Below are 11,500 nucleotides of genomic sequence, written 5' to 3'. Positions count from 1 at the left end.
ATTTATTTGGCTTTCCTCAAAGGAAAAAAGACTTATTGTACACGAAGGTAAAAGTTAAAAAAAAAAATTTGAACACAAATGAGACATAAAAGATCGAAATTCATCATTGTACTAATTTCTGCTGCAGAACTCAGTTTTGATTTAGAGGCATCTACAGAGCTGCTTTTACATTCTGACAATTTTTAGAGTTGTCAGCCTTTAATTAATCTTATATAAATGGAACAATAGCAAACTCGTAAATGTGAGGCCAGCCATCAAAACCAATTTTAATAGAGTAACCTATTTTTGTTTTCATTGTAAACAAAAATGGCAGTTGAGGGACTTTTAGCCGTAATTCAAATTCTGAATTCACCTTAAAGGGATAGTTCACCCAAAAATGAAAATTCTCTCATCATTTGACTTTCTTTCTTCAGCAGAACACAAACAAAGAGTCCTTTATTTTACTTTAAATCTAATCTAAATTTCAGATTTGAAAGTAAATAAATATATATATATATATATATATATATATATATATATATATATATATATATATATATATATATATATAATAAACAGGCACTACGTGACTTTCAGATGATAAAAGTGTTTGTGTTCTGCTGAAGAAAAAAGGTCATACACATCTGGGATGGCATGATGAGAGAATTTTCATGATGAGAGAATTTTTGGCTGAACTACTCTAATGGAGATTCTATGGACATCTTTTATCCTGTGGCAGTTGGCAGATGGGCTTAGTGCTTATTAAGGGAATTTAATAATATATTATTGCCAGGTGACATGGCATTGAAAGTCATGTCCTGGCAAGAGCTGCTATATACAATTTGATTCCTTGTGTTGTGAGGTATGCTATATACTGTAGCAATTTCCATACTATGATTATTTTGAGACATTGATGATGTAGTTAACAATGCACTGCCGAATCTTTCTCATGTTCTTCTATACTGGGATTATGCACTGCCCCATTTTTTCTGTTCACTGAAGTGATGATATGAAGCAACACTTTGTCTAACTCTCTCCCTGACATCTCTCTTTCGCATCTTGTTCTTGTTCTCTCTCTCTCTCACTCACACTTGTAACCACAGAGTTCTATTCTTCCGGCCTTTGGTTACCCGTTCTCTTTGGTCACAGCACAGTTTAAAATGCAAAAGAATGCTTTGAAGATTTGCTACGTAAGGTCAGTCCAGTTTAACTGGTGGATACAGAATTTCAGGGGCTCAGGCCAAGAAATAGTATTAGGTGGCTCAGATAGGTGCTCAGTCATAATCTGGGATTAACGGTGCTGCTCCGCAATTGCCTTAAGGATTTCTCGGGTCTCTTTAGGATGGCTGAAATAGCCATGTTGATGTCAGGGCTGGTGATATCGGTGTGGTGCCACCAATTCTCTGCCTCTTTTTCTGTTGATCTCTCAAAGTGCTGGATCATCAGGAAAAAAACACTGTTTACGTTTTGAACAGCAAAACATGTTGTTCCCATCAGTTATAGTTAACATAAATAAACCAAGCTAACAAAGAATATAAAAAAATAAAATAAATCACACTATAAAGCAATTCAAGTCATTGAATTTAAATAATTAAATTCTGAATCATTTGGATATATATGTAAATATGTAGCCTACATATATATATTTGCTGTCTTTCTCCACTGATCTGCTTTCCACATATATTTAACTCTGTACTAAAACCAGAAGCATTTATTATTATTATTATTATTATTATAAGTTTCAATAATACAGCCCCTCAGTCTGTCGTAAAAGCGCAGGACCAAACCATAATAGGGCATTGCTAATGAATATTAATGAGAAGTCGAGCATTCCGCTCCGCCCACCTGCACATCGCGAGCTCGGAACTGTCCGTCATCGGAGGTGCTGAAAACTCAACGCATCCTTTAAAGTCTTTTGAAATTTTAGAAATTTAGGAGACAAAATTTAGTTCAGTCAAAAGTAGACTGGTAATGACAGCAAAAGTGATTTCAAACTGACGGCCAAAAATGCAAACACGAATTTGTTCTTCCAAGATGGGATTTTACAACAAAGCATTGTGTGAGACGAACTGCTTCAACCAGAGACCAACTTGACCGGACTTGACAGGAATTGTTGCTGAATTTAACATATCCAAGAGGGAATAGTACATAGCGTTGCTTCACAGGTGAGTTTAATATAGATAGTAGGTCCTATATGGTCTCGTGATGTAAAACATTAAAATGTTATAAGTGTTGTAAACAGTCTCTACTAAAACTTCTACGTTGTCCGTTAGTGTTTTCACCAGCAATGAGAACGTAGCCTCAATAACTTGTCAAGTCACTAAAACATAATACATTTACAACAACGAAACGACAGCTCGTATGTAAATGAGTTAAGAGGATTCACTCTCTCTAAACTGAGCAGAGTTCGAACTGATGCACGTGCAGCAGCGCTCAGCTTTCCAGTTAAATCGTGTAGTCACAATAAACCAGTCTATATTTTCACTTGTCTTCTGAGACGGGAAAGAATTATAGGACATTTTACATTACAGTTTCAATGTTAAAAGCATATAACATGTAACTACAATTACTATGGTAAAAAGAAAAATGATGTGAATAAGCAGCTCCACGTTGTAAGTAGGCTACATTGTTCATTAGCTTGCTCAGTGTTTATGTAAATCTAAAATAACATGAGCTTTTTAAAGTACATTGAAATAAAGTGGTTCATGTGGTAACCTCTAAATGAACTGGTTTTATGTAAAAAACTGGATCTGTCACTGGATCATCTTAAATTCATTGTTACACCAAAACTAATTTTAATTGTCAGACCAGATAGAAATAGATCTATAAGGTAACAACAGCAAGTTACCATTTTTAGAGTGTAAAGTGTAACACACACACATACACACACACTGGTGCAGCTATCATTATGGGGAATCTCCGTAGACCTAATGATTTCTACACTGTACAACCTATAGATTATCTCCCCTAACCCTCACAAAAAACTTTCTGCATTTTTACATTTTCAATAAAACATCATTATGTTTTTTTATTTTTTCAACTGTGGTGTGTGTGTCCAGTTTGTAACCTAAAAAAAGGCCTCATAAACCACTTAAACCCGCACACACGCAAACAACTGTGCAAAAAAACATTTGTCTTAAAACTGTTATTTTATACATTCTGCTTTCAGTGTATCAGTAGCACATATCAAGTTTACATTTCAGCATTCCCTCAGCAAATATTATTGAATAGAAGAACAACAAGGAGCCCTACAACAGATGGAATTGACAGGAAAGAGGGGTCTCAAAATCATTGTGTCAGTCTTGGATTACATGACGAGACCGTAGCAATTGAGACAGCCTAAATAGACTGAAGAACTGGTGAATTCTCCAAGAAGCTTGGAACATCCTATCTGCCAACAACCAATTGGTGCTGCTTTGAATGCATAAGGTTCTCACACTAAGTATTGTTCAAGCTATTTTTTATTATTTTTCTTGACATTGTATGACGTTAATAGACAAATTAAAACTTTATTTTGAAAACATCCTCACCATGCAACATTTATCACAAGTGCCTAAAATCTTTGCACCATACTGTATATCAAAAAGGTTCGTTTGTTTGTATGTTTATGGTGAGCAAGGTTTTGTTGTATTATGTAGGATGAGAGTTGTCAGATCCTTGTTGGTGGAAATCAGGACTGCAGACAAGTTGTGCTGCATGTCCTCAGTGTTAGTATCATTCTGGATTTGGTATAGATTACACAAATAGCATTGGTGGTGTTAGTCTAATTACAGTAATCTCCCCTTAACAATATGATAAAACTAAACACGATTAGGTGGAGAAAGTATAGCATCGCCCTTGTGGTGAAAGAACCCAGACACCAAAAGCAATATTTTGGTGAACAAATTCATGGAAATACTGTTGTTCAGCACAATAACAACAGATAAAGAGGTTTGTAACCAATTTGCCTCTTTGTTCAACCCTAAAACTATTTAGAGCAAAATGTACAATACATTTTTCTTGCTATAGGACATCTGTATACATGGTGGTTTGATACCATGCATGTTGACTGAAGTACATCTGGGTAGTGATCTTCCAGAGAATTGGGTGGCTGATCCTGTTTAGTGTTTAAGGCATAAGCAGGATGTATTTTTAGGCACTGTGTTCAGATGGTAAAGTTGTTGGTCTGAAAATTGGTTTGCACAGATCAAGTCAAAAACAGGTTTATGTAATCTCTTCAGATTTTTAATGCCATAAACATCTCCAATTAACTTTAAGCTAACCCAGCTTGGATTAAAAGAGCAAAAGGTGTAGTTGAAGTGTTCTAAAATCAGTTCTCTTTTCTTAGGCGAGAGCCATTAATAGTGTACTATGTCAGGATCGGACACAACGTAAACACCAGCAATGATTTCATTAATTGGAGCCTACTGAATAGCCATATTTCCTTTTCTGTAGCAACACAAAAAAAAAAAAAAAAAAAACAGGAAAACACAGGTTGTCCGATTTAATAAATAATATGATTTGTAGTCTACACAACTAAATTGCATTTTCTTTGCTTTCGATTGTTAATGTAATTCTCTAAAATGCACACACTACTAGATTACATTGTGTAGGGGGGAATGTGAACCTATCACGGGATTTGGGCAGGAGATTTGTAGATCCCAGCAAGATTTGAATGAAACTTGATGCACAGTAAAAATGTTGAAATTAAGTGTTAATGCATTTCTTAGCTAAATGAGAAAAGAGGGAGACCCAAAAGTGTTTATTGTTGTTATTTTGGGATTCAGATTCTGTTAACCTGGGTTACCATTGTGGTAAGCTTTTGATTAGGTTGAAGATGGGTACACAAATAATATGCTGTATTTTGCTGTAAGATGCAATTACCATGTAGCATTTAGCATGCCAATGTATGATATTGCTAGCCAAAAGTTAGCTAACTAGCATAAACTTATAACATAAATCAGTAATGACAAAAATTGTATGTAAAACTGAAGAAATGAATCATGTTAGGAGCACATCTAAAATCAATTTGAGGCTACTTAATTGGGTAATTTAAAATAACTTTATTCCATTTCGTCCACTACTTGAACAAATTAAGTTATTACACTGAATTAATGAGCTAAACCAAAAAGGAAAACAATATGTTGATCTAACTTATTCATGTGGAACTGATGTACAAACTGATTTTTAAGATAAGGGACAAAATATGTCTAGCATATGTCAAAGTCATCTTTGTTAAAAATCAAGAAATTCATAATAATACAAATATTGGAAATATTTATCTAAATATTTTTTATAATCCTGGGTAAATCAGACAATGTCATGTCAGCTATAACTCTGATGTACCTCTTTCACACTTCCTGTTTATAGTGGACGCAACAGTAGGACACATGGTCTCTGCGTTAATGGCATCGAAATGTCAACACGTCATCCCATTTTTATAATATGCATTATAATTGTGGGAAACATTTTGGAATTTTACTTTAGTTTATAGAGGCAGCTTTAATTGAAGAAAATTTCCATCAGAATTGTCAGAATAGTGTGAAAACAGAAAAAAAAAATATATTGAATGTATTTAATCACTTAATTCCTTTAATTATCTAATAATAGTGTTCATTAAAGACTTTACACTCTAAAATAGCATTTTTGGTGTGTTTTGTGTTGTTGTGAAGTGAATGTCAATTTTCAGAAAAAAGCACTTTCATAAATCCTGTTCCATTTTATGGTTTGTTAGCTGAGAACTTTGTCTACAAATATATTCATTTCAAATTATTTTGTCCCTAATCTCAAGATTCAATGTAAATCATGTAAATTCAAAGTATTTTTTTGTTAGTGAAGGCAAGGTTTTACGTTTGTGACTGCTAGAAATGAACTTTTAAAATGAACATTTGCCGAAGTTTTAAAAGGTATTTTTTTCTAATAATTTTAAACAAACAGGGTCTCATTCGCTTGTGTCAAATACATACATTTATTAATACATGTCATCAAGATTGAGAATTGATTACCCTAAGAATTAAATAAACATAACTCATATTTCACAACTCGTAATATGTATAGCTAGGACTTTAGTAGAATATTAAGAACTATATCAGATTAAACCCAGACAAATTCATTTCCAGGGCAATCTTTGCACCCACATTTTACATTTTGTTGGCATTTTTGCCCCCAGCCTCCTAATGACCGTGGTTTGTGAGCATAATTACTAGGTTCAAATGCATACTTATTTTTTTATACATGTTTATTTTTATGGTGTTGTCATTGCTATATCAAGCACTGAATGCCTAGGGTAGGCAGAGAAGAGAATGGCGAAGATTTGTACAGAGCAGTCCTACCCACCCCAGCACAGGCTTTCAGTCCGAGCTTCTGATGAACTGGAACACACTGAAAATGGCACAAGCAGGTTAGATTAATAAGATTACAAGTCTAACAACACCTTAACAGTGATAATAAGACTCACCTATTCTGCATAAAAATATTCAAACAAGGTGACTGACATGTTCATGGCAATTAATTTTCACTATCAATTACAACTAAAATGGATCATTTGGTGTGAAATATTTTCCAGACTATTCACCAGGGCACACTCCAATTGTGAGGACAACTCCTCTGACATGCAGGGGATTAGTTCTACAGGAACTAGCCAGTTTAAGGAAACCAGGAGTTCTTTCACAGTTGCTTGGGCTATGGCAAGGTAACACCCAAACTATTGCTTGGATATTGTTCACCATGCAGCACCTGACCATCACCCTAGTGTGAACTAACCTAAGCCAAATGCACACTCAGCAATTCTAGACACATGGTCTAATGTCACCCATCTGATGACATTGCCCAAAAAAAAAAAACCTTTATGGAGAGAGAGGTGGACCTCCCACCATGGAAACTATACAAATATGCTAAGTATGCATTTGACATGAGTGGATGGGAAAACTACATACTGTATGATCAGCTTGGAAGTGTTTTTGTTTGACGTCTGTCGATCTCCCAGGCTCACCCACTTTCTGGTAATGCTCCGGATCTGGGCATCTCAAAGGCTTCACAGAGAGGTTGAGCGTCCCGACTCCTCCTTGGAGCGAGTCCGTGGACCAGACCTCAAAGACTTATCTAACCAAGACAGTAATGCCCATTCCTCTATAGGCCTTCCTGACAGGACTCATAAGAGGATGTAAAAAAAAAAGTGAGCTTGTTTATACAATTACTTTGTACAGATATGTACAAATGAATCTGGCCTGAGAATGAAAGAACACTGATCAATGCTGCATCTGTGCAGAAAGATGAATGTATCTTGAGTAGAGGATTCATAAAACAGATCACAGAGGAGTGGGAACATTTTATTCATATTGCACAAGGTTGGGTTGGTCCAGAGATTAAAATCTGAAATAGTATGTAGGTCGAGTCCTCCTTAAGGTAAAACAATATAGCAGTAACTTAGAATAGATAATAATAGAGTAATAGAAACAGATTTTCACTAGATAGATAAACTCTAAAAGCAGTAGTGATGGTCGATAGATGTAGTCCTAGAATCTGAAGAATTTAATTCACAATAATAACAATATCAAAATGAATGCTTTTTACTCCTTAAGAAAAGTCAATCACTGGCCTCTGACAGTTTACAACATGAACAACTGCAACAACACAGATGAGTAAGTACACTCCAGTATTAGTTCCTCTAGATGTAAACTTTAGGAAACTTTATAAATGACTAATGTAACCCAAAATTGTCCACTAATCAGTCATCTAATTATTTTTAGAGACATGAATTGAGTCTTAAATAATGAATTAAAAGAATGTTCCAGGTTCAATACAAGTTCAGCACAATAAACAGCATTTGTAGTGTAATACTGATTTCAGGGGGAATTGTAATTTTTAAAAATTTTTATTCAAATGCAAAAATCTCCATTACTGTATGGCATTTACAGTGGGCATGAATGGGGCTAGTCCAAAAACACTCAAATAGGCACAGTTTTAAAAGTATAGCCACAAGATGTAGACATTATACTTGTAAACATGATTTTAGTGTGATAAATTGGCTTACTAGCCTTAGCTGTGTAAAGGTTTATCTAATATTACAACTTTGTTGTCATGACGATGAACCCTGTAATCCATGTATTGGAAATTATTTATCGCATTAAAATCATGCTAACAAATCATACGGTTTACATATCGTGCCTATATGTTTGAAACTTGGTGTATCATTGACCTTATTCACACTAGCGCCATCTTTGATTTTTAATGGGAATGACAAGGAGACTGTGAGGGAGTACAGTCTCTTTGATGGCACGAACCGTATAAAGCTATAAAAAGCCCCTAGATCACATCTGATTTTCCACAACTCATGTTGTCTGGAGTTCTTTTTATATGGAGTGTGCTTGGACAGAGATTTTATCAATGTTTTGGCCGTGGAATGACCCAAAAACACTTTAAACTGCAGTAGAGCCCATTGAGGGGACTGTAAGTCTATTCCTTACAGCCGGATTGTCAAAGATGACGCTAGCGTGAATAAGGTCTATAAGGGTCATGGACTAGCCCAATTCACCTCCGTAAATACATATAGTGACAGATTTTCTTTTTTTAATAAACAAGGGGAGAATTATATTTTTTATTATTTATTTTGTATTGAACCTAGAACATTATTTTATGCATGTCATATATCTTAAATACCCATTAATATATATAAAAAAAGATAATAGACCGAAATATTTTGTTTGAAATTAATATTTTGTCGAAACAGAGTTAAGTGAATATAGATGTGTTAATACTGCTATCTGCAGGTTAACTTGAACCTGCATGATGCGTTCATTAATTGTAGTTATCCAGTAGCACCCCATAGAAACCTGACTTGTTAATTTAAATTAAAAACTAAAAACGTTACTTTTAGCAAAAAGGAGGACAAAAAAGAGGAAATAAAGAAAGATGAGAAAAAGAGGAAAAAGGACGAGAAGGATGAGAAAAAAGACGGAGACAAGAAAGAGGAGAAAAAGGATGAAAAGAAGGATGATAAAAAGGACGATAAAAAAGACGATAAAAAGAAAGAGGAGCCTCAGTGAGTATGTCACACATTACAATGTAGTAGCAATCGTAGTTTTAATAGTTGGCTACTTGTGAGAACACAACATTGATTATTTTAAAGTTGTAATTTGTCTTTTCTAATAAGACTTCTATTATGTAATTTAGTTTGTATGTTGTTCTTTGAAAAAAGTCTTAAGATAAACGAAAATGTTTGTTTTAGGAAAGAAATATGGATCATGGACCCAGCCACAGACAAATATTATAGATGGCTCTCAATCATAGCAGCACCAGTTTTTTACAACCTGATGATGCTGGTGACAAGGTCTGTTCATCTCTCATGATATCGATGACTTTATATGTGCGGATAGATGTGTTATGTGCAGCATTGTTCTTATTACTGCAGGGCCTGTTTCAATGAACTTCAAAACACATACACAACCCTTTGGATGGTCTTGGACTTTACCTCAGATGTAATCTACTATACAGACACATTTGTCAGATCAAGAACAGGTATGGTCGCTTTTCATCGAGAGAGTCATTCAGAATGCTATTGAACAACTTGTGTTATTTTAATATTTACAAGCTATTCGTCTAGTACAGTGGCTCTCAAAAATGGTCCTAGATAACCCCTATCTGACACACCCAGTTCAGGTCTTTGAGCCTCTACTGATGAGTCAAACCTGGTGCATTAAAACAGACATTCAAGAGTGATGGTGTATTCTAGGACCAGGATTGAGAAGTTTCACTGTTCTGTGTACTAAACTCTTTTTTTCCCCTCTCCTTTATTTTCGATTTCAGGTTTCTTGGAACAGGGCCTTCTTGTTAAAGATGCCAAGAAGTTGATGGATCATTACAAGAAAATCCCCCAGTTCAAATATGATATGCTTTCCATGATTCCGACAGATTTATTGATGCTCAAAGTGGGGTACAACAATCCTGAACTTCGTTTCAACCGTCTCTTCAAAATGGCACGTTTGTTTGAGTTCTTTGACCGCACGGAAACCAGAACTAACTATCCGAACATTTTCCGTATCAGCAACCTCGTACTTTATATCCTGATTATTATTCATTGGAATGCTTGCATTTTCTTTGCCATTTCCAAAACTATTGGCTTTGGGACTGACACGTGGGTCTATCCAAACATCAGCCACCCTGAATATGGCCGCTTGGCCAGAAAATACATCTACTGTCTATACTGGTCCACTCTCACTCTCACCACCATTGGAGAAACTCCACCTCCAGTTAGAGACATAGAATATTTGTTTGTCGTTGCAGACTTCCTTATTGGTGTGTTGATTTTTGCTACCATCGTTGGTAATGTCGGTGCCATGATCTCCAACATGAATGCTTCTCGTGCCGAATTCCAGGCCAAGATAGATTCCATCAAACAGTACATGCAATTCCGTAAGGTAAGCAAAGATTTGGAGGCTAGGGTCATCAAATGGTTCGACTACCTGTGGACGGAGAAGAAAACGTGTGATGAGAAGGAAGTCTTGAAGAACCTGCCAGACAAGCTCAAAGCTGAGATTGCCATCAACGTCCATTTAGACACATTGAAGAAGGTGCGAATCTTCCAGGATTGCGAAGCTGGACTGCTTATTGAGTTGGTGTTGAAGCTGCAGCCTCAGGTGTTCAGTCCTGGAGATTACATATGTAAGAAGGGTGACATAGGCAGAGAAATGTACATCATCAAAGAAGGAAAGCTTGCTGTGGTGGCTGATGATGGCATCACTCAATTTGTGGTGCTCAGTGATGGTGCTTACTTTGGAGAAATCAGTATCCTCGGAATCAAAGGCAGTAAGGCTGGAAACAGAAGAACGGCAAATATTCGTAGTGTGGGCTACTCTGACCTTTTTGCCCTGTCTAAAGACGACCTCATGGAAGCACTTACAGAGTACCCTGATGCCAAAAAAGCCCTGGAGGAGAAAGGAAAGTCCATCCTAAGGAAGGACAACCTTCTTGATGAGGCGGTGGCAGCCGCAGGTGCAGATCCCAAAGATCTGGAGGAGAAGATTCACCGCCTGGAGGGCAACCTTGATGTTATGACAACCAAATTTGCCAAACTCATGGCAGAGTACACATCATACCAGAGCAAGATTAAACAGAGGATTGCCAACATGGAGAACAAAGTGAAAACAATACGAGTGGAGGATCTGTCAGAAGTTGTCAAGGACAAAAAGGAGGAAGACAAGAAATAATGAAGTCAACATAAATTAAAACAGCATAGACTTTGGGGTTAATGGGGTTTTCCTATGTACATATTTCTTAACATAGTATATTACTTTTAAAATGTTTATACTTACATTTATACATTTTAAATACGATGAGATTGTATTACTTGCCACATATATGACATATGTATTTAACGTATGCACTATGGAACAGATCAGATGACATTCATTACCATAAAATGCAGTACCTTATTTATCTGTCCCAGGAGTCACTCTTGCATGCTATATTTAAAAAAAAAAAAATCAGGGCTTCATTTGCAGTTTAGGCAAAGCAGTCATCGTCTACTTGTTTCATTTTGCAGAGC

At 35.9% G+C, this 11,500-nt stretch overlaps 1 protein-coding gene across 1 annotated transcript; it reads left to right on the top strand.

Annotated features, from left to right (window-relative positions):
• Positions 1–6,260: 6,260 nt before the first annotated feature.
• cnga3a (cyclic nucleotide gated channel subunit alpha 3a) lies at positions 6,261–11,162 on the top strand. Its single transcript, XM_052141330.1, has 8 exons — positions 6,261–6,358; positions 6,536–6,649; positions 6,944–7,120; positions 7,539–7,598; positions 8,834–8,998; positions 9,185–9,286; positions 9,368–9,474; positions 9,763–11,162. Exons 1-8 carry the CDS (start codon positions 6,261–6,263, stop codon positions 11,160–11,162), a joined length of 2,223 nt encoding a protein of 740 aa, XP_051997290.1.
• Positions 11,163–11,500: the final 338 nt, after the last annotated feature.

The sequence above is a fragment of the Xyrauchen texanus genome, chromosome 13 (assembly GCF_025860055.1).
Source record: "Xyrauchen texanus isolate HMW12.3.18 chromosome 13, RBS_HiC_50CHRs, whole genome shotgun sequence".
Taxonomy (NCBI): Eukaryota; Metazoa; Chordata; class Actinopteri; order Cypriniformes; family Catostomidae; genus Xyrauchen; species Xyrauchen texanus.
Note: the sequence above shows the minus strand (reverse complement) of the source record. Positions and strands in the feature narration are given on the sequence as shown.